At 40.2% G+C, this 24,490-nt stretch overlaps 2 protein-coding genes across 2 annotated transcripts; one reads left to right on the top strand and one right to left on the bottom strand.

The window, feature by feature from the left end:
* The first annotated feature begins 3,695 nt into the window (after positions 1–3,695).
* Positions 3,696–9,014, top strand: LOC311065062 (ADP-ribosylhydrolase ARH1-like). Its single transcript, XM_084085258.1, has 4 exons — positions 3,696–3,809; positions 5,619–5,953; positions 6,256–6,631; positions 7,913–9,014. Exons 2-4 carry the CDS (start codon positions 5,629–5,631, stop codon positions 8,316–8,318), a joined length of 1,107 nt encoding a protein of 368 aa, XP_083941384.1. The 5' UTR covers positions 3,696–3,809; positions 5,619–5,628; the 3' UTR covers positions 8,319–9,014.
* A 5,713-nt stretch (positions 9,015–14,727) lies between these two features.
* LOC311064466 (serine/threonine-protein kinase/endoribonuclease IRE1-like) lies at positions 14,728–22,547 on the bottom strand (the record flags this gene model as incomplete). Its single annotated transcript, XM_084084296.1, has 9 exons — positions 22,034–22,547; positions 21,737–21,909; positions 21,139–21,356; positions 20,653–20,801; positions 20,307–20,374; positions 18,594–18,741; positions 16,985–17,102; positions 15,950–16,019; positions 14,728–14,733 (listed from the first exon to the last, which is right to left on the bottom strand). The coding sequence occupies exons 1-9, from the start codon at positions 22,536–22,538 to the stop codon at positions 14,728–14,730; spliced, it is 1,455 nt and encodes a 484-aa protein (XP_083940422.1). The 5' UTR covers positions 22,539–22,547.
* Positions 22,548–24,490: the final 1,943 nt, after the last annotated feature.

Below are 24,490 nucleotides of genomic sequence, written 5' to 3'. Positions count from 1 at the left end.
TGTCCGGTGTATTGTACGTCAAGCTGCCTCACACAGAAACAGGAGCCCAATGGGCCATATGGCTCGGCAAGGCTTACTTACTTATACCTCATATCTACATGAATGAATACCACAGAATTCAGAATTGACTCTGTACTTCCCCCATCCAGGAAACGGGAAATGTTTTGTTCCCTTTTCTTCTGGAAAACGGAACTAGAGTTATTCACAGAGAAACAAACAGTGTCACAAAATGCTATTATTCTTTTCAATCCAATTCCATGTCATTTTTATAGAACTTTAAAGGTAGGGTAAGTGATATTTTTTGGTTAAAACAAAAAGTATTTTGTTAAAAGGCCGTCTCTCCAGCTCTTTAATAAACAGAAAATACATTTTTCGGTAGGTGTCGAAATCTCAGCCAATCAGGAGAAAGTACCCATTTTTAGGCTTAATTTGTATAGTGTTCCAGTTCCAATTTTGCCTGCTTATTTCTTAGTGTCAACACTTCCAATTTCACTTGTTTAATCTGTATCCTGACTGAGTTCTCTGTCCTGATTGGATAAAATTGGAAATGAAACTGAAACTGAAACGAAAATGCATTTTCTGTTTTATAAAAAGGTGGAGAGACAAGGAGACTCCTTTTACTGAACACACACTCTATAGCAATGAGTACTATCAGAATATGCTATTTAACACTTATTTTAAGCAACGCAAATCACTTACCCTACCTTTAACAAATCATTTTCCAGCTAGATTTCTATAAAGTTACAGTCATTTTTTTATGTATGTACAGCGTGTCTGTCTCTCTAGAACCATATATTAAATCGACTTAAGCAGTGTGTTGTTGAGGACCCAAGGAAGTGCTGTGTTGAGTATGAAGTCGAAATCAATGAACCACTTGAACCCTATGTAGAAACAAACAAACATTAATTTAGTGCTCTCAAACAAGTCTATATGAAGCCATCTATAAAATCTATGAAAAAGTTGAATATACAACACAAAGTATATTATGTGATTGGGGCTCCTGCTTCATCTCTCTCAGCTTACTAGGACCCCAATGGAAACAAGGCCGCAAGGCATTTTTTGGTGTTTGTCTTATAGACAAAGTGTTTGACTGTACTCGTGCTGTTTTTATATTTCTGTCTAATAAAATATTCAATCGATCAAAAGCTATGGGGTCCTTGGCCTGAAAAACTGCTGTTTTGACGCCATCTAGTGTCCAACAGTAGACATGATCTGCCTGTGCATGTTATGGATGTGAAATGTGTTTCATCTTCGAATCATTTTTTGCACACTAGCTTTTAATTAATAGATGCACTGATTGTCTATTTAATGCTTAAAACGGTACAATTTCAACTCTTTCATTGATGCAAAGCACTGTGTAACTCACTGTTAAGGTTCTATCATGAATAAAATGTATTATAAAAAATACTAGTTTCATGTGTTCAGGGTTTGAAATTGCTACTGTAGTCAAATAAGCTCATTATGCACAATACAAAAATGCATTCTACATTAAAACATTACCTTATAGGATCAACTGAGAAAGGTTTGGTACACCAGCTTATCAAAGTATTAGATTTGATAATCCTAGACATGAACCACTGGTTTAAACAACATTTAGGAAGCATGCCCACATAAGAACTACACTTAAGAAACAAGAAACTGAGGTTACAATGACAACTTTTAAATTAGCATACTTATTTATATCTGGACAGTTGTCTTGTATGCACCACTTCATAGGTCACTGATGAAACACATTGCATTGTTATAAATAATGGACTGTACATACTTTTGATTGCTTTACCATATGTACTTGTTTCTTTTGTTACTATTTTAATAAATAAGAAAAAAGAAGTTCACATCTGTTCTGCTTCATTAAATGTCTTTGTATCAATATGTGAGAGGGAGGGGGGTGGGTCCCAATATATGGGGGGTGGGTCATATACGACAGCGCCGCGCTACTCCATCGGGAGGGCGAGTGCTATTGACAAAGGCAGAAGGAATATCCCGCCTCACCTATGCAGCTATTTCCTTGTTTGTCAATTAAGCAGATAAGAAGTACAATAAACAAATTACTATTCAATTTTATATGGTAGAATGAGACTCATTATGTGATGAACGCTGTTGTTATGAATACTTATGATGCTGGTGGGCTTACTTTTCGTGATTTTACTACTCTTGATAATACCTTTAAAGTTAGTGTCTCTTATCTAAGATTGGAGGCCTTACATTTGTGCTTTTGAGTGACTATAAAATAGAGAAACGTCCCTCAAATCTGTCAGAATATCATAGACAAATGTTGTTGCCATGGTCTTTGTCTCTTTGATATATAAACAAAATGTTTCCCGCCATAAATGCTACATCTGGAATAATACAATAGGTGCATTTTGTTTAAAAATAGCTCTTTATTTTCTGTATTATCTGTGTGAATCAGTTACTTGATGGTAATAGGGTACTGTTAAGTTACTCTGGGTTTCTTAGTACTTTTGGCATTCCTGTTACCCCAAAGGAGTACGCAACGGATGATATATAGACCAATTATTTGTTTACCAACATTGAGACTGGACGCACAGGTGATTGTTTCACGCAATCAATTCTCAACCTGTTGTTTTGGGGGTTTTCCAGAAAAATATTATTACTAGTACACCTTATGTAGTATCCTATTAGTCCAGATTTGTTGATAGCTTGAGCTGGAAAGTTATTTGGAATCTTCCATATAAATATCTTTTTACCAATAAAGTGAGGGAGGTTTCGTTTAAAATCCTGCATACTGTAGGTATTATCCTACAAGTTATTATCTTCTTAAGTTCAAGAAAGATATCTGTGTGTGAACTGTTCATTGTGTGAAATGTACCCAGAGACAATGCTGCACTTATTTTTGGAATTGTCCCCACACTAACACGTCTTGGTATCTCTGTAGGCTATAGTGTTGATCATTTTGACTCTGACTTTTGAATTGACTGGTAAAAATCTTTGGCTTAAAAAAAATATGTAATAAATAAATAATAATAAAATAAAATAAAAAGGTATTCATAATTAATTTGACAATTAGCCTATTCTAGCAACATTTCATATACATAAATGCAAATGTAGTCATGCCAAACCCTCTTTCATTGTATTTGAGATTCAAGCCAAGGTAGTACATTAAAACAATTTATGACTCAAAAAATAAGAAAGCTGCCAGAACAGTCCTTTTGTGTTCACTCTTTAATGTTTTCCGTTAGTAAATCCCCCTGTACTGGCTCTGATATTGTTATATATAGATGTATTGATAGCCTAACTTCTTTGTTTGTGTATGTTGTTTGTTTGTTTGTTTTGAATTGTATATCATGATTGTTATAAATAAAGATCTGTTAAAACAAAAAGAGACTGCCCAGTTCCTGGGCTGGTGGGCGTTCTCGGTTATAGCTCTCTGAAATCTCCACTCCCTCACTCACTCGGTCACACCAGCATTGCGGTTACGGTGAAATGGGTGACCTGCCGAAATATATGACAATCGTGTAGACATCACATAACGTCAGTGTCCGAACGTAAATCATTGTGGTTTGTTTATTAGCAGAGTTCAACGTAGCGGAATTTATGCCACGTATTTAAAGACCTACATGTAAGTTATGTGAAGTCCACGAGATGGTCACATATTTCGGCAGGTCACCAATTTCAGTGTAACCCCGTCAGATACTGACAGGCACGAAGGAAGCTTCCTTGGGACAGGCAGAGGTAGTGGGTCGTAGTTTTGGAAAAGTGCCTGTTCAGAGTCAGTGAGTTCCTGCATAATAACAATAACTACTGAACAATACTGAATATTGCAGACCACAAGGGGCCCATCTCGACGGGTAGGCTAACATCCGTGGCTCTTAATAAACAGTTAGCCAATTGGCACGATCGTAAATGTTTTTTTGTATTATTATTTTTGTAACATCCGCTATCTATGATCATCTTGGGCTTCTTCATCCCCCAATTGTCACTGGACATCCGCCCATAAAGTCCGTATTTCTCCGAACATGTAACAAATGCAAAAAAAATGCTTACCCCGGTTGCCCCGAATGTAGCCATGGTTCAGAGCGTTAGTGAGTTCCCTCTAACGCCCTGGAAGACCCCTCGCTCTGCGCTTGAACAAAGAATTCCACTGCCCTGCGAGCGCTCAACAGTAGTGAAAATAAACAAAACCATTTAGCTACTCACCGAAGCAAAGGCAGTTTTGTGTTGTTGAAAGTCTATTCTCGGAGGTGGGAAGCCTCTCAGCACCCCACCTACTACTGTAAAATACACTTTTTGGGCAGAAAATAAAATATGTCAGCGAGACGGAAATTATTCTTATTTACTCCACTGCGCCCTCTACAGATCTGGAGGATTTGAACTTACCATTAACCAAAATCTGTAGAGGGCGCAGTGGAGTAAATAAGAATAATTTCCGTCTCGCTGACATATTTTATTTTCTGCCCAAAAAGTGTAGTTTTGTTTATTTTCACTACTCTTGAGCGCTCGCAGGGCAGTGGAATTCCTTGTACAAGCGCAGAGAGAGGGGTCTTCCAGGGCGTTAGAGGGAACTCACTAACGCTCTGAACCAGGGCTACCCCGAATGTAGCCATGGTTCACATGACGCTTGTTGCAAGCTTGGATACAAGCGTCATGGTGCCGAGTCCCCCTGGTTTATTGCGGTGTTCGATTTATTTTACATTGCCAACTCTCACATGTACATAAACGTTCAGATTTCAAATATAAAGTGCTTACCCCCGAGCCACGGATGTAACAAGGCGACCCGGACCGCGATAAGTACCCGTATCTCCCGTATTATTCAATAAAAAACATTTTAATCCCATTGCCGGCCATTTTCTCCAAATCTTCTCCGATACTTTCAACCATGCGACACTAATGGTTGGGAGGTGTATTGCACTCTGATACATTACCAAAACTTTTTTTTAATACACAGGCTATTTGAAAATATTTAGTACTTTATTTCAAATATTTAGTACTTTTACTTTTGGTACTTTAAGTACATTTTGATGCCAATACTTTTGTACTTTTACTCAAGTACATTTTGAATTCTGGACTTTTACTCGCAACAGACTATTTTTTATATTGCAGTATTGGTACTTTTACTTAAATTTGAACTGCCCTGACAAGCACTTGCATTTGTAGGAGTTGGGGCATTACATTTAGTTTGACTCGGTTCCACAGATAAATATTGTGAAAATAGCCGATCTACAAGCTCAAACATTTTTACCTCTTTCTTATTAGACCACTTTTTTTTCATTTTTACTAATTTTTTTCCCTCCACTTTTTGGGTCTGGGTGGCCCACAAAGTAGATATGTAATTGGCCCACTTGTCTCTCATCTGAATTGGCCAATCCTTTAGTAGCACCAGCTCACATTACCTCCAGTGTGTTATCATTATTGTACATTTTGCATTGTATATTTTCATTATAAATAATACAATTGTATATTTTTATTATAAAATTAAAATATACCGCTCATCGGTTAGTATTTGGGACCTCGCCTCGCGTCTAGAGCTAAAAAAAGTTTGCAGAGATTCCCAGGCCGAATTAGGGGCTCAGCACGTCCCTGGTTCTTATAATAGATTGTCGATTACTTAAATTTAATATAATTCAAAATGACCTGTTGCCCTTTTCTTATGTCCTCAGTTAAGGACTAATGTCTACTGAAATCCCCTTGAAGGAGAGGTATGAAGCCAGCATGGTTCTGAGCGGTGCAGGTGATGCCCTGGGCTACAACCGCGGCGACTGGGAGTTTGAGAGGAATGGGGAGTCTATTCATCGGCAAGTAAAAGAGAAAGGTGGTTTGGCTAAGCTGAATGTCAAGGACTTTCCGCTCAGCGATGATACCGTCATGCACTTGGCCACGGCGGATGCGCTGATTGAGGTCGGGGGCAAGGATAAGACAACCCTGGAGGACTTGTGTCGGGAATTGATGAAACGATACGTAGAAAGTATGAAGGACATGGTCGGACGTGGAGCAGGTATCTATACAATGTATACATAAAAAGAATCCATGAATTCAAGTCTCCATGGGGTGACTAATCGATAGAAATAAAGACATTCTTTGGGTGAACTATCCCTTTAAGTTATATACTGTAGAGACATGCAAATTATGAAAATGAACTAATTATTTTACTTTGACAATGTCTGTGTGACCGGCACTTTAGAGACTAGTCCCGTCTCCACACATCTAACATCAATCAAGATCATAGCAATAGCATGTGACAGAAATTGTGTATTTAATCTTGAAAGAAAATGTATTTTTGATCTCCTCCTTCTCCAGGGGCCACCTGCAAGTTTTCCTGTCACATTCTCGAGGTCAGAATGAGTAGCAAAGACGAAGACAACTACAAGATGCCTTTCGACCCCAAGGGTGGAGGCTGTGGGGCGGCCATGCGTGCCATGTGCATCGGCCTGCGCTTCCCTGACCCAGAGCAGGAGCGTCACCTGGTAGCAGTGAGTATTGAGAGCGGGCGTCTTACCCACCACCACCCCACCGGGTACCTGGGGGCCTTAGCTGCAGCTCTGTTCACGGCTTACGCCGTCAGGGGCAGCCCACCTGTGGAGGCCTGGGGCCACGGCCTCATGGAGGTCCTGGAGGAAGCCAAGGCCTACATCATAGAGGCAGACCACTGTGTAGAAGAGAACGTCCAGGAATGGTGAGTGTGAAGAATAAGATAAAATAATTATTATATTGTCGCTGTCGGGCAGAAATAAACTATTGCTGTTTTTCAACTTTTTTATTTTCTTAAATAAATCAGTGCTATTGAACACCCTTCACGTCTGTGTGTGGGTTTTACAAATATTGAACCAAAGAAAAGTATCAAAAAGCGCTTCTGACCAAATCTCCTAACTCCATTGGATACTCAGACCCCCTAACTCCACTTCAGCTAAAAAATATAATGTATAAACATTGTACAATATATCTCTGATGTCGGGCAGAAACCACCTATTTACATTTTTTTTTTTTTTTTCAGGAAATGAAAAGAACATGTTTTTAGAACAAGTTGGTGTGGTGACTTTATACATTGTCAGATACTTGAATGTGTCCTACTGTCCTTTTATTATCATCACTTTACCCAAATACAGCTCAAGTGTAGTTAGGAGGTTTTTGCACCGGCTTCGAATGCTATGAATGCATTGAATGGGAGATTATCACGTTTTATCAGACCATTGAATGGGCGAGTAGGCGACGAGTAGGCGATACACGGACCTACCCGCGATTTGTCAGACCATTCATTGGGCGTAATCAGGAGCTACTGACCTACTTTGGAGGCGGAGCAGTCCCCACAACAATATTTACGATTCTGTGCCTATCGGTACATAACTCCAACGGCGCTGAGTAGGCTCAGGCGAACGTCGCACCGCTCAGGACGGCAACTCGGTCGCTTTAGCTCCCTCGGTGGTCCTTCGCGGGGCTCCAGCTCGCCTGAGACTGCGCGCCTCCGTCATGGTCCGAAACCAAAACAACCAAAACCAAAACCGAAACTGAACTATTTAAGTCATCTCCGTTGGTAGGTCAGTATGTCTTGATAACACCCAATGAATGGTCTGATAAATCGCGGGTAGGTAAGTAGGTCGCGTACTTTGCCCATTCATGGTCTAATAAAAGGTGATAATGTCCCATTCAATGCATTGATAGCATCCGAATCAGGTGGTTTTTGACCATTAATGTGGTCTGTCTGACTCCGTCATTCTAATCAATGATGGAAAAAACAACTATCTCCAAAGTTGGAGTTAGGTGGTCTGAACGACAGTATGTATCTAATGGAGTTAGGAGGTTTAGTCAGAATCACTTTTTAATACTTTTCATTGTTTAAATATTTGTAAAACCCACACAGACGGCAACAATAAAATGTTTAAAAATGGATATAGCAGATGGTTTATTTAAATGTAAGTAGTAGAGTAATAAATTCAGCATTCACTGATCCATGTTATAGGGACTACTTTGAGAACTCTTGGAGGAACTACCTGACAGAGAGAGGAATCCTGGATGGGAAAGCCGAAAAAGCACGCTTTCCAGAATGCTATGGCGTGAAGGAAAGGGACGTTTTTTACAGGGAGATTGCTTTCCGTAGCACTGGTGGTGCCAGCGGTCACGATGCCCCCATGATCGCTTATGATGCTCTCCTATGCGCTGGTGACTCGTGGGAGAAGCTGGCCGATCATGGGTTCTTCCACGGTGGAGACAGCGACTCCACAGCTGTGATCGCTGCTGCCTGGTGGGGCGCCATCTACGGCTTCAGAGGAGTTCCACAGCGGAACTACAAAAAACTGGAGTACAGGAAGAGACTGGTTACGGTGGCACAGAAGCTGTTTGAGCTGAGGAATAAGCCTTTTAATTAGACATGCACCGATCAATCGGCCGCCTATCAAAATTGCCCGTTTTATATCAAACCGACCACAGCAGCAGCATGATGGCCAAGTCTTGCGTCTCAGTAAACTAGCAAACTAGATAGATTTACTATTAGAATAGTAAAATATTTGAGTACTTTTTCCACCACTGCAGAGTCTTTCACTCTCTCCAGCTGAAGCCTGTTAAAGATTGTTAAGCCTCTCCGAAAGTTTGACAAAGTATATTGAGCAACAGAGAGTAAGTGTAACATTTAAGTCCTATACAGAGGTTAAAACAACCTCAAAACAACTGAAGCAGTGACATACGGTAATGATTTCGCCTTTGAAATAATTGAAAGGCAACAATCTAGACTAGAGCGACATGCGGTAAATATCCCACTTTGAAAACAATGAAATGCAGACACACGTGTACTGCTATGTGTCTGAATGGGGAAACCTTATTTGCTTTTAGTCAAAATAAGAACATGATTTTGGATTAAGATAAGATTATGTTTGTTAACACATCGGGTGCCGAACACGGTCTGAACCGTGAGTTTAGTCTTTTTGTTTTTTTCGTTTTTCTCCGCACGGGCGGGGCTAGAGCAGCTCTGGGAGCACCCATTGTAATCCTGCGAAGGAAGTGCCAGATCGCTCACCGGGAAAAAATTTTTTTTTCCCATCCGCTTCCTGTCTATATCCTACTTTGAAACGCCTATATCTCCGAATCTGTTTCCTGTGGGGAAAACCAGTCATGCGCGATGCGCGATCCCCCCCCCCCCCCCCCCCCCCCGTTGTAACTCGCGAGGGAAATGTTATGGTTCCAGGCTGTAGCCAGGCTCATGGCACAACATGAATCGATGCTTTTTTTTGCGTGGATTTGCTTGTAACGCACGCGGAAGCTTTAAACAGCAAAGCGCAGTCAATGGGGAGAATGCTGGCACCCACGGTAAGTTGTTATGAAAAAATGCTGGCACCCGATGTGTTAAAAAAGATTTTAATAACTGACCTCAACATGGACCCATAATAAGTTTTGCCATAATCATGCAGCTCTATAACAGTGACACAGCCATGACAGCAAAAATCATATACACTCTAGTGTATATATATTTTTTTTTTTCCAATCTTTTTGTAATCGCTTTAGGCCTTTTGTGCATGGGCAGGGCATCAATATTATATCCATATCATGATATTAGACTGGATATTGTCTGATTTTGGATATTGTACTATTCTATGGCGTAAGCATTCTTTTCCTGTTTTTTCTTCTGTATTGGCGAGTACACAAAATTAAGTACTTGTACTCAGTAAAACTATGCTTAAACGTAATCTCATTGGCTTATTCTTAAACGTAACCTCAGTAAAACTATGCCTAAACGTAACCTTAGTAAAACTATGCCTAAACCTAACCTTATTCCTAAATGAAACCTCAGTAAAACTATGCCTAAACGTAACCTTATTCCTAAACTTAACCTCAGTAAAACTATGCCTAAACCTAAACGTATCACTAACCTTAACCTCAGCAAAACGAATACAAGAATACAAGAACCGCTGTGGGCGAGCGGTCGGCTAAAAAAATGGGGGCGAGTAGTGTGTTTTGGGGCGAGCGTTCCGGTTACCTACTCAAACCACTGCCGGATTCATAGATGGCATAATATTCAGGAGAAAGGAACAATTATGACCAAAAGGCATAAAAGGTCCAGGTCCAGGCACTCATGGTGGGTTTGATTTGAAGTAAAAGGCATTCATTACATTTGGGCCAGAGATATTAAAGTAAACCAACGCATGTCGACTTTCTCTGGGGTGGGTTCTTCAGAGGGCCTTTCACTTATCCAACCCACCCGGGGGTGCCTGGACCTAGAGTTGTTATGCCTTTTGGTCATAATGTTTCCTCTCTCCTGAAAGTATTGTATTGACCATACCAAATACATAAAATAATATTGTAAGGCAACACATTATCGCAATAGCTTCTTGTAACTACTTTAAGCAGCAATAAGATTGATATGGTGATGATTATGAGTAAATATTGTGTGCATCCATTTATGCACCAGATTATGTGGTGCATACTGTATCTGGAACAAACTCCAAGAAAACTGCAGGTCTGCTACGGCTCTGTTATTTTAAATCACAGCAAAAGACCTTGCTGCATTATATTGAGATTGTTTTAAAATGATTCTTCTGCACTGTAATTCTACTCTTATTTTTCTGTTTTAATTTTACTTTTATTTTGTATTGTATTCAAGTGTACTTTTATGTTGTTTATTTTGCTCTGAATGTTGAATCTGTGTTTCCCATATAGGACATAGGTGTTTATGTTTCTTCCTTTTAACTGAACTCCGGTCTCCTTTTACAATGTTTTTCTTTTGCTTAATGTTTTATGTAAAGCACATTGAAGTGCCTTAGTTGTTGAAATGTGCTCAACAAATTACACATGCCTTACATCAGGTACCAGGGGGTAGATTATAAAAAAAAAAAAAAATCAAATCAAATAAATAAATCAAATCGATTAGCTAAATTAGTTTCAATTAGTAACAACATTTGCGTCACAATCATTTTAACCACTTCTTTACCACTTTAACCATAATGTTATATATTATATATATTGGCTATTCAAAACTGATAGATATACAAGCTCATAGTGCGGCATCGAGTGCAGAGCTACAGTATGAGCAGTCAAATATGTATCATTTTGGGGGTCCTTCACATGAAAAAGTTTGAGAACCACTGGGTTAGAGTGTCCGCCCTGAGTTTGGGAAGTTGGGGTTCCATCTCCCTGCCGGGTCATACCAAAGACTATAATCATACAGTACGACCCAATGCCTCCCTGCTTGGCACTCAGCATCTAGGGTTGGATTGGGGGGTTAATCCCAGTGTACATACTAGCATCATCAAGTCCAGAGGATGTACTTGTTCATCTGCCTCACGCTACAGAAACAGGAAATAGGCTCCTGTCCTATGGACCACATGGCTCGGCAAGGCTTACTTATACCTCATATCTACATGAATGAATACCACAGAATGCCTGGATTGCAATTTTGAGCATCTCTATTCAATTCAATTCAATTCAATTGTATTAAAGTGTCAAATCACAAGTTGTCTCAAGACACTTTACATGTAGAGCAGAGACCCAACATTGTCCCAGCCTGAGCAAGCAATTTTGCGACAGTGGCAACGAAAAACTCCCACTTAACTGGAAGAAACGTCAGGCAGACCCAGGGCAGCGCTAGGGTGGGAGGCCATCTGCCTCAACCGTGTCGGGGGGGAAAGGAGAGAGAGAGAGGGAGAGGAGCGAGAGAGAGAGAGGGAGAGACAGACAGAGGAGAGACAGAGAGGGAGATACAAGTTGTAGCAATAATGATAGCAAATATAATGGTGTAAGATAGTATATAGTATGGTATAATATAATACTGTTGAGGTAATATACAGTATAGTGGTATATATAATATAGTAGCAATCAACAGTCGTGCTCCATAGAGAGGCCCGGTCCGCAGTCACACTCTTAATCTGCAGCTGGAGACCCGTGGGGGAGACAAAAATCTGGAATGGAATTGACTCTGAAAAACTGTACTTCCCCTTTTCCAGGAAACAGGAAATGTTTTGTTTCCTTTTCTTCTGGAAAAAAAGGAACAAGAGTTATAAACAGAAACAAACAGTGTCAGACAAAATTCTATCATTCTTTTCAATCCAATTCCATGTCATTTTTTATAGAGCTTTAACACATATTATTTTAGCCAGATGTCTATAAAGTTACAGACATCTTTTTTATGTATGTACAGTGTGCCTGGCTCTCTAGAACCATACATTAAATCGACTTTAGCAGGGTGTTGCTGAGGACCCAAGGAAGTGCAGTGTTGAGTATGAAGTCGAAATCAGTTAACCACTTGAACCCTAGCATGTATACACAAACGCAAATTAATTTAGTGCTCTCAAACTAGTCTATTTGAAGCCATCTATTAAGTCTATGAAAAAGTTGAATATACAACACAATAAAACATTATGTGATAGGTGTCCCTGCTTCATCTCTCTCAGCTAAAGGGTCCTTGGCCTGGAAAAACTGCTGTTTTGACACCATCTAGTGTCCAACAGTAGACATGACCTCTGCATGTTATGGATGTGAAATGTGTTTCATCATCAAATCCTTTTTACACACTAGCGTTTAATTAATAGATGCACTGATTGTCTTTTTAATGCTTAAAACTACTGTACAATTTCAACTCTTGCATTGATGCAAAACACTTTGTAACTCTACTGTAAAGATGCTATCATGAATAAAAAATAATATATAAAATACTGGTTTCATGTGTTCAGGGTTTCAAATTGCTATAATGTAGTCAATTGAGAGTTGTACTCAAATAGTAGGCTAGATGTTAAGCCAATTGTCTCTATAGATCTGTGGTTCTCAAACGTCAAGGCCTTCCGAATTGATATGAAATTTGACCGCGGACCCCCATCTGAAAATGTTTTGTGCCAGGGACCTCCATCCATACAAGACTTGTGTTAAAATGTTTCGAGAAATGATCTTTGCCCTGAAATTCATTCATAATATTACAGTTTAGGCATTTAGCAGACACTCTTAATCCAGAGCGATTTACAGTAAGCAAGGACACAAGATAATACATCATAATACATAAAAAACAGTAATATAATAATAAAGTAATACATAGTAAACCAATAATCTAATAATAATACATACGTAAACCAAGAACCTATCATCGGCCTACATTGACACTATACACACTATAGGCCAACAATGACCTGGCATAAGTCTACATCAGTGGTTCTCAAACTTTTTCATGTCAAGGACCCCCAAAATCATATGTATCTGGTCACGGACCCCCATCTCAAATATTTTGTTCCAGGGACCCCCAGAAGCAAAGATTTGAGCAACAAATGTTCGCTTAAAAATATATATATATTCAAAGGTTTGCACAAATTTTCAAGATTTTTCAAAAACAGCAGATCTACAAGCTCGTAGCGCGGCACTCTGTGACGTGCTATGAGCTTGTATATCTGCTATTTTTGAATACCAAAGTATAAAAGGTCATAATTATTGTGATGCTATATTAACACATTTTGCTGGGTACCCCCTAGAACCCCCTCAAGTACCCCTGGGGGTCCCCGGACCCCACTTTGAGAACCAATGGTCTACATAACATGCTATCTAAGTTACATTTTAGCCTTTGCATAATCCTGCAAGGTCGTCAAGGCTAAGGCAAGTGCTACAGGCAATTAACCCCATTAATAGTAATGGTATGGTACCCCCCCCCCCCCCCAAAGTGCACAACAACATTGAGAACAGGTCATATTTATGATGACTGTATGTCAAAGTAAATCCTAGAAAACTTAGGTATACTATAGACATATATTTTATTAAATTAGCATGTTTAGAAGCAGAGATAAGCTATAATTTGTGTGACGCTGAAGGCATGAAGGCCCCAAATTTCAACCCCTGAAATTACCTTCCACTAGATCCACTAAAGTATATAATAGAGAACTTTCAATATGTTATTTGGGTGACCCTAAGGATCATCAAAAACCCTGAATGATTTCTATTGGAATTTCTTTTGGGTCAAATCACAGATTGACTGGACTGAGTTCACTTCATAGTGTTACCAGGGGAATGAGGGCAGAGCCTTCTATTGGAGAATTGCATAAATTAAGGGGCAGAAACAGTGCCATTCACGTGGTTCATGTAAACTCCAAATAGTGACAAACGCTCATAGACTCCAGTGCATTTCGTAAATGTCCGGTTCAGGGCTTTGTCACTATTCGCCAATAGAAGGCTCTGTAGAAGATGGCTCCTCTGAATGAAGGGAATTCCCCAAACGTTAATTCTTAACTCTGCAAATTAACAATTTGAGTACTTTTTCCACCACTGGCTGTAGGCATGAAAGAAAAGACAGTTATACAGTAGGTACTGTAAGTGTACTAAGATGAATAATCAAATACAAAAATGTAATGAAGATAAATAAATCTTGCCATCTGCAGTTGGACAGACCAGGCTGACATAATGAATGAATTATTGTGCAATCGAATTGTATGTTTTAATTGAAATATCTCATGCATTTGTTCCAAATGCTTCCAAATGCATTTGTTCCAATTGTTCCAATTCAAGTTTTCAAATGTATACAAATCTTTTGAAAATAGCAGATCTACAAGCTCACAATGCGTCGCATCGCGACACATTGTGAGCTTGTAGGTCTGCTATTTTCTAAAATCTAACATCACACAGACGCTTTCCGGTTTTAAAGGGAACAGTACAATGTTTTGGGTCAAATTAAAAGTAAAAACATGAAGTGTCTCTGGGACACAGCATCCTGTTGAAGCGACCATGAGCAAGGCATCGTACCCGCCATTGCTCATTAACGTTGAAGTTGCTCTAGAGATGACTGTGTCATAAAAAAGATTCATGTGTCCAACTTGTCCTTTAAATCTTTAGAAAGACAAAAAGAAGCACATATTCACGTAGACACTGGAGGTATTTTAAGTACATCAATCCTTCAACCCAAGATGTTTAGAGAAGTATGGGTCGATCTCACAGAGAATCTTTATCATGATTGAACTTGCAGCAGATCCTTTGTTCGTCACTGCATCGATGACAAAACGTGCCGTATCACTTTTCACCTGCATTGCGTTGGCCTCTTCCAGCTCAGAGTAGTTTAACACCTTCTCGTCCAAAAGTTTGTCGAGGATAATTTTGAGACTGCTCACTCACAGAATACAGTGGGTAGTACAATATTAAGTTAGTAAGTCGGAGAGCTCGGGAGACTATCCCTGTTTCAATGCACTAGACCTCTGGGAAATAGATTACTGATGTGGAACACCACATATAGCTCACAGTACTTAGAACAACACCTACCATCAGCACTCAGTATTTACAACAACACCTACCATCAGCACTCAGTATTTACAACAACACCTACCATCAGCTCCCAGTACTTACAACAACTCAGCACTCAATATTTACAACAACACCTACCATCAGCACTCAATATTTACAACAACACCTACCATCAGCTCCCAGTACTTACCGCACAACTTGCCACACCCAAGCCCTGCTACTCATGCTGAGTCTGGATCAAACCCATGACCTTGTGATCTGCGTGAGCGTGAGCTCTACCAGCTGAGCTACCCGAATACCAGTATACTATTACTATACCATTAATGGAAAAAGTAATAGGCTCTATGCACGGCAGCCATAGTATTGGAAAGAAATTGGGCCTCTTCTTACTTCCTTCAGAGGTGTTACCAATGATACTAATAAGGCTCTGTTCCATTCTGGTCAGGGTGCTGATATCATGCATGTTGGCTCACTAGAAGCACTCCATTTTGGTTCCAAAATGGCCCCTTATGGTGGGTGTGTAACTCTGAGAGTGTACGAATGGAACCAAATGGACCCTTACGGGTCCATTTGGTTCCATTTGTACACTCTCAGAGTCATGGGGGTCCTTGAAAATAAGACAACCACTATGCCACACTAAATGGAACAGAGCCTTAATTAGTAACATTGGTAACACCTGTGAAGGAAGTAAGGAAGGGGCCCAATTAATTCCCAATATGGCTGCTGTGGCTGTTGATGGCATAATCGCTGAGAACATAATGTATAGTACAGCCCTATAGTTTATATAAGACCATCCAGGTGCACATACCTGTTCCTGACCCATAGAGGGCGTGCTGGGTGAAGACTCTAAAGACAAGGAGGTGACACTGATCTGGCTGCTGGTCAACATGGAGACGTTGCAGAGGTTGTTGAGGAGAGAGACAATAGAAGATGAGGAGATGAGGACAGTTCATTTTGTGATCGAATACTTTATTAGTCAGAAATGTAAACATCACGTGGTACAGTCAGACATTAAGGCTAAAAGGATAACATAACTTCTGATGAATGTTTCCCAGCTAAACAGCTGTTCACACCAAGCACCATAACTATAACAATTAATATGCCATTTAAAAAAAAACGTCCTAACTGAAGTGGATGGCAGACACAATAATAATAATATTAATAATATATTTAATTCTTTTTTCACAAATCTCAAAGTGCTACAGGGTTTAAAAACAAGTCATTGAAACCACAAAGGCTAAAAAAACATAAGACCCTACTAGAGGTAAAAAGTTGATTAAAACTAAGTAATAAATAAGGAAAAGGATAAAACTAAGAAAAAGCTTTGTTAAAAAGGTAGGTTTTTAGTCCACACACAACTATATCGACAATGATAGCCATGAATAATATAATTTGTATCACTTTCTGAGCAATTGTATGAAGGATAGAACCTCTGCCAGTCAGACTGCAGACTGTGAGCAGTGCATTTGTTTATAGAACGTTATACAGAACAAAATGAGTACATTTTTGGGGCGGTGTAGCCGCCCCCTATAAGTGAGTTTTGGACACCGACCAAAAAAATTGTGTACCCCCTAACCCTTCCATTGTTAATGCAAATCGATACTTTTTTCATGTCAGCCAATCACATTACAGCTAGTGTCATCACCACTAACTGTAATGTGATTGGCTGACTTTGCAAATTCAGGACTGTGATTGGCTAGCGAAACACATGACACATGTGCAGCCCTATGAATAGCAGTAGGGCTATTTTAAAGTGAGTCATGTTGTGATGACCACACACCGCCCACTTCACACTGGGTGTGATTTTTTTCTGATAATTGACTCTTAGTGACTTTATTCTCACCTGTTGCCTCCCATGTTGCCCTGTGGACAGCCAATCACATCAGGGGAGCCCTGGGAGGGTGTGGTGCCCTGGTCCTGCTGCATCATGGGGGATTGGTTGGGGAGCAGGGGGGTCATACCTGCAGTGGAGAGACAGAGAGCAGTCAGCCAGGCTGAGGTACCACTCACTTTACTGAATGCCATCAAGACGGAGCCTCCTCACGACATGGCCACCCTTGTGGCGCCATCTTGTGAGGTTTGAGAGGGGAGGAGAAGGGTCTGGTGGAGGGTGGTGGCGAGGCCAGGTTCTGGTACCTGTACTGGTAGTGTACTGGTACCTGTACTGGTACCGTAGCGGTACCTGTACCAGTGTTTCCGTTTGCCGGTATTTACCGGCCATTGACCGATAAAATGTTTAATTGGACGTTATTTATAAACATCACCGGCCACCGTGGCCGATTGGGAAAATGCTGATATTAGGCTATTTTATCATTAAAGCCTATTATTAATATTATTATTTGGAGTATATAAGTATAAGTTATATACGTTATAAGTAGTAGAACATTAAATCATAATCATTTAAAGTTTTTATGATGATCTGACTTAATGTCAGTGCGGTTTAATTCCCCACAGCCTGCTGCTCCTGTGTCACACCGTGGCTGCAGTTATCCGGTAGAGCAGCCTATTCGTCGTACGATGGTGTCGCGCGTTGAAAGGCAGACCTGCAAGCTCACAACAGGGCGCAACGCGCCGCGTTGTGAGCTTGTATGTCTGCTATTTTCGATACGCAACAACACCGTCATACGGCGAAGCACGAATCAAGCTTTACACAGCTGTCTGCCACCTTCTAATCAGCGCTGTGTACGGGTGGTTCGCTCAGGTGTTATGGTAAACAGAACCGGGGTCCCGAAGTGATAGAATATGAACCAAGCCGGGCCCAATTGACGATAATAAAACACAGGGACCCAAACTCGTATGGGTCGTGGATATACAAGCAAGCACAGTGACTGTCTCTGTCTGCAATGGATAAAGTGGCGAAATTTGGTGAAACATTGCAGGCAACTGAGGCAAGTAATCAACCTCCCTTGCACCATCATTCATGTATATACCATTAACAAAACAAAACAAAAGCTGTAGGTTTTGCATATTAAGGTTGAATGAGATGTAAAGCCCAAAACATATTAATTTGTTTATACTGTGTGACAGTGTCGCGCAGCAGTTCACTCCCAGCCACTTTATTCAGTTTATTTTTTGGCAAGCAACATCTCAGCATGATGGAGTAATAGAGTTAAAAATGGATGGAGTAGATAGATATTATTTAGTTACTATAAAAACAGGAACAGATTGCATCTGTGATGAAGTGGAAAGAAGGGCAGCGCAGCGCTGTGATGATCAGTTGGGTGCACGTATCTGCAAACATGCATGTGACGTTAATTATACTATGGCCGATAAATTAATTCTTTGGCCGGTAAAATATAATCCTGTCGGCCAAGGTGGCCGGCCCAAAAAATGCCTTGCGGAAACCCTGACCTGTACTGGTACTGTACTGGTACCGTAGCTGGTACTGTACGGGTACCTGTACGGCTACCTGTACTGGTACCTGTACTGGTGAATGCAGGGGTTGCTCATACCTCCGGCGGCCATGTTGAGGCCATGAGCCTGCGAGGCCATGCTCCTCTGCTGCTGCACCTGCTGCATCAGCTGCTCTGCCTGCTGTCTCAGGTAGTTAAGAGTCATCATGTCCACCTGAAGCTGAGTCAGCATCTTGCTGAAGGTCCTCTGGACGAGGGCACAGGGCAGGAGGTGACGGCGGAGATGAAGAGGAAAGACCAGACAGAGAAAAATGTTTATCCATTTGATTATGTAACCCAGTGGTGCACAAACTGTGGGTCAGGGCCCCAAACGTGGGTAGTGTGAGATGTGTCTGTGTACAACAACACATCATGTGAGCAGAGTAATGAAAAAAATACTTTTTTTCACCACTTAAACCCTATACATTCTTAAGGCCTCTACACTAGGGGCCAGTACTTTTGTAGTGGCCATGTGGAGGTAGTGGCCCTATGGAACAAAGCCATAGAACAGTGTTTAAAATGCTAGGGTTCAAGCAGTGGTTAAATATTCACCTTTAAACATGATGTATTGAGAAGTTTATGTGTTTAACCCATTTAGACCTGAGGCCGATTCTAAAAACGCCTTCTAAATCCTTCTAGAAGTTTTTTGAAAAACATCAAATATCTATTCAAAAATTACAACACATGTATGTTGCTATATACTGTACATAGCAAAAAGAACCCCAAAAGGTGTTCCCTTCCTGAAAGGTATAGTTACAAATAGGGGTTCCCGCTCAAAATGGGTTTAACTGAATTGGCGGATAATAATCATTGTTTACATGGTATGACTATCTATATGAGAAGATCTCATTTTATATGTTTACTGGCAGTACTTCATCATTTTAGGGGCAAGGCCACTTGGCCTTTGCTGTTGTCATTTCTTTGAGGGCACAAAGGCCAAATGCCAGTACAGGAAGGCCATCAAATAAAACAATGATTTTTAAGTCTACGGAAATAATTAATTTAACTTGAAGGTTAAGGATGATTTATTTTTATTTTATCATTTTTATCATCATCAATAAAATCAGAGTTGCATTACATAAACTTTTCTTCTCATCGTGCCTGTGCTGTTCTGAACAGCTGATGAACAAGTTGAACACAGAAGACCTGTTACTAAAATCTGCCTTTTTTTGGGGAAGGTACAGATTAAATCAATTTGAGTTTGGATTTTGCAATAATGACAATTTTTTGTATCTTAATTTTGTTTTATGGCTCTTTGTAATTTCGTATTTAAGAATTGCTCTGTCTTCTGCCAGTAGCAATTAGGGGCTGGTTTGTAAAAGCCATATGATTGCTGTCGTTATTTTGCTCTTTGATGACTTCACTGCAGGGCATGGTCAAGGCCAAGATTTTTAATAAGGTCCCTAATCAAGCGGCAGGTGTCACTGATTGGCAGAGGCATACAGTTTTTCGACTGTGTTCTTGAGGGCTGGTGGTCTGTATGTTGTGCCGTGCTCTGTTTAAGTTTTGCCTCAATATTTTGCCTTCATATTTTGTGTATGCTGAAGTGACGAACGATAGGAACGGAGAGTAAATATCATTTGTTATCAACTCAATGGACATGTTTGGACATCAGTTTTATTGAGCACACGTCTAAACTTCATTCCTTTTTTATCACCCTCCCCTGTGCCAATGTTGGCACCCGTGCCTAAGGTTGCCTACCCTTGCTCTACATTCACGTCATGAATTAAAAATGATTTGAGAATTGTTATTAAATGTAGTTTGAATACGTACGTCTTTTTCTAGCAACTGGGAGTCCTCCGGATTCAAGACTACAGAGGAATAGACAGGATTGCTGCTAGCTGGAGACAAGAGCAAAGAAGGGCAAAGATGAAGTGAGACATGATGAAGATGTTTGATTTTTAAGTAAAACCATATTGATGGAAAACATCTGTAGGGCAGAGAGTAAGTACAGAGTAAAGGTAGTTTATGTATGTACTGGGAATCAGCAGAAATGATGTGTAATATTTATGTACTGGTATCAACAGTAAAAAAAAAAGCGATTGATATGTATATGGGCATTTACATTCATTTACAGTATGCAGATAAAGATCTATCTACAGTATGCACAAAAATGTACTTCTCTTAAGTGGAGTCCGAAGCTGGTTCTTCTGGATGGAAGCTGATGAGACCCCTTCGGCCCCGGAAGGCTGCAGTGGGGCAGTGGATCGAGGCTGCATGGCAGTAGGAGTCCTCAGGAGTTGATCGGAGGCAGACCTTACCAGCACACTGAAAGAAGTGAACATGGTCAGCAAATCATATAAATAGCTGTTTCTGCTTGATCTCTCAAAAAGCACACACACGCACGCACGCACGCACGACACACACACACACACACACACACACACACACACACACACACACACACACACACACACACACACACACACACACACACACACACACACACACACACACACACACACACACACACACAGTGCTAGCTAATACATAAACCTAAAACCTAAACCAGAATAAGAACAAACCTGGATGTCAGTGCTGCGTTTATACGGTACACAAGAAAGATTGTTTTTATGACGACAGAACATGTTTTCCTGTTTCTTACATTTTGAAGAAGAAGAAGGCATGAGCCAAACATTCCTCCACTGTAGGTCTTTTCTCTGGGTCTCCATTGATCATCCACTCAATGAGATCCTTGGCAACCACATCCTGAACATGGTCCAGGTTGTACTTTCCATCCAAAATGTTGACTTCACATCTAGGGCCTTTGCCAAATGGATGGTGTCCTCCAGACAGGATGTAATAGATCAACATCCCAGCCACCTTTAGAATGAATGTAAACATTTAGTGACAGTACTGTATGTGTTAGAGTCATTGATTCAATTGTTCTGATGCAGAATATTCTCAATATTCTCTCCCATTATTTGAACACTAACACGCTTAATACCACTACTGAGTGGTATTAAGGCTCTGAATTAGTCTTGGGTGTGTTTAGGGTTAATTAAAGCAATCATAGTGTCTATTCTCATTCCCTTTAACATAAACTGCATTTCAGCGAGACGCACTTGGTGTGTGTGTGTCACACACACACACACACACACACACACACACACACACACACACACACACACACACACACACACACACACACACACACAGTGCTAGTACATACACCTAAAACCTAAACCAGAATAAGAACCAACCTGGATGTCAGTGCTGCGTTTATACGGTACACATATGTCATCACTGTCTTCATCCAAGGTCTCCTTTGCCTTCCAGCATCTTGTTCCTGCACTGCTTGTGAGAAACGTCGTTTGTCCGCTGGTCAACCGTCTGCTTATTCCAAAATCAGCCAATCTTGCCCTCCCTGTAGTATCTTCAGGGCAAAGACGTAGATTAATATAACAAAATCGAAGTGTTTAAGATTCAAATTAAATTCAGTGAATGGTGCTTAACTTTCTGATATTAGATGCTGGTTTAATTTGGCCTCTGTAGCTTACCAATGAAGACATTCTGGGGCTTGATGTCCCGGTGGAGAATTGGAGGATTCTGAGAATGAAGTATCTTTAAACTCTTAAGAACTTGCTTTACAAGCGGCCTTCTCTTCAGTTCAGAGTCTGATATATTCTCGATGTATTCTTCCAGTGTGTATTCACATAGCTGAAGAACAAGGTATCCGTAGTTCTCATCCTCTACAAAGCCCAGATATCGTACAATCGAAGGATCATCAAGCTCTGGAAGACTCAAAAAGATTTCCTCGTTCTGCAGCACCTCGTAGTTGGATTTAGACATTCTCTTCACTGCCACTTCAGTGCCATCATCTCTTAACCCCAAGAACACCTCAGTTCCATCACTTCCCTTTGCTATGCGGAATAGTTTATCATTCACAAACTCAAAACTTCCAACTTTGACAACTTTGTCAGCGTACGCAAGCTTCTCTAACTGTTGTCTCCACCTTTCACTTATTGGATGCCATTTCCGTCGTGGGGGTGGTGATGGATGCATTTCTTTGCTTCAGAACAGCTATGGAGACACAAAATGTAAATTCAATATAGATAGAATTATTTTCAAGTTTTTACAAAATCACATGTAAGTGAATATCTGATTCTGCACAGATTTGATATTAGACCTTTTTATGGAAACATGAGAATGCAGGTATGAATGAGAATGATTTGAGACTTTCTTTTGGGAAACATGAGGCTGTCAAGTAGTTACAACATGTAGGAATGCTGGTTGCAACAATGCCTTCCAATAGAACACCACGATGGGGGTCCATGGCCAAATGCATGAACATTTTTCATTCACTGCAATACTAAACCATGATATACTATCTAACATTATTGTTATACTATATTATATACTATAGTTACACTATTATTATTGTTAGTGGTACTACTTGTAGTTTGCTTGCATCTCCCTCTGGTGAAAATAACTGGACTTTCTTAACAGTGGATAAAAATGAGCTCTTCTTTTAGTGCAACCTTGATGCGGTGCTTCCTCCTTTGTACTTACTTTCATCTTTTCTCTTTCTCTTTCCAGGAGGCTGTATAGAGATGTATAACTCTGTGTAAAACACCGTCGTATGGAGATGTATAACTCTCCGTAAAACACCTTTGAGAAGTGAAGTTGAGTCTTCCTCAAACCCCCCTCCCCCCGTTGACATTTCTAATAAAGTATTCAATAAATCAATGTTACATTCTGTCTCTACAGCTTTGTCAACAGGGTGATATTTTATAAAGTTATATAAAGATTTTTACACATGATGCCAGTCTTCAGAGCAACACACACGCACACGCAACCCCCCCCCCCCTCAGCTAAAGGAAACCCTCCGGTTTCCTTTAGCTGCCTTGCGGCTCACTCAGAGACGTATACTATATATAGTCAGTCGTGTGAATAACTGCAGAGAAAAGCCACAAAACACTGTCACGGTCTCAATATGAGGGGCCTTCCATAATATGACACGTGTTCTGTGAAGCACATATACCAGAGAAAAAACACAAAAAGAAACACACACACACACACACACACACACAATTTGAAGAAGTCCGAGATGTGAGATATGTGTCCAATGTGTCCTGAACTGACTTGCATCAGACATCATATTTGCGTACTGTAAACTTCATTGATGCTTTAATGTCCCTCATGGTGTTTTATAACTACTCATATCATTGTATTACTATTATTACCACTTTACTATATAGACAGTTCACTGTTTTGTTTATTTGCATATTGTCCACTCTGCATCTATTATACATCCATCTGTCACTAGAAGCAGGTCATGATCCTTCTCAAGGTTTCTTACATTTCTTTTGCTGTCCAGGGTTTCTTCTTGATTGTCAAACTACATGAAAGCAGTATAACTACTAAACCTGTAACTGCAATTTGTTCTTGTTCTCTGACTATCAGCACTCCTGGTCTCGGGCGAGAACAAATGCAAGTTGAGGAAACCTTCAGTTCTGAACTGAACAAAATCCGCAAAATAACAAACTGTCATTACACCTTGATGAAACATACATTCTTTTGGGGTCCATTCAGTAATGTAAATGCAAATGATTTCAAGGTCAGAGTTTACGATATAGTAATCTCAAGCAAAGAAGAGGTTACCTATTTGGGCTGATATTCTTGACAACAAACTGACTAGTCTGCCATGTTTTAATCTGCTGTAGTTTTTAAACCTGAACTAGAAAACAAAGTACGGAATGGGCTTAGGGTTTCATACCTTTAAAGGTGGGTCTGTAAAGTTGTAAAGTCCTTTGAGACTGCACCAGTGCTTAAAAACTCTACAAATAAACTGGATCTTGTAAAATAAATCAATACATATGGTAGCCTATAGATTAGTAGAGCATTGTAAGGGAATTATTTTAGGCAAAATATTAAAAGTTTAAAATCAAATTAGTTTAAGACATAGGTCTTTGTGGTCAGGTGGAGGTTGTAAAATGCTGTTTTCACAGAACAAA

The sequence above is a fragment of the Gymnoscopelus microlampas genome (genome assembly GCF_963454915.1).
Source record: "Gymnoscopelus microlampas genome assembly, chromosome: 17".
NCBI lineage: Eukaryota > Metazoa > Chordata > Actinopteri > Myctophiformes > Myctophidae > Gymnoscopelus > Gymnoscopelus microlampas.
The sequence above is the reverse complement of the archived record's forward strand: the minus strand, read 5'-3'. Positions and strand labels throughout refer to the sequence as shown.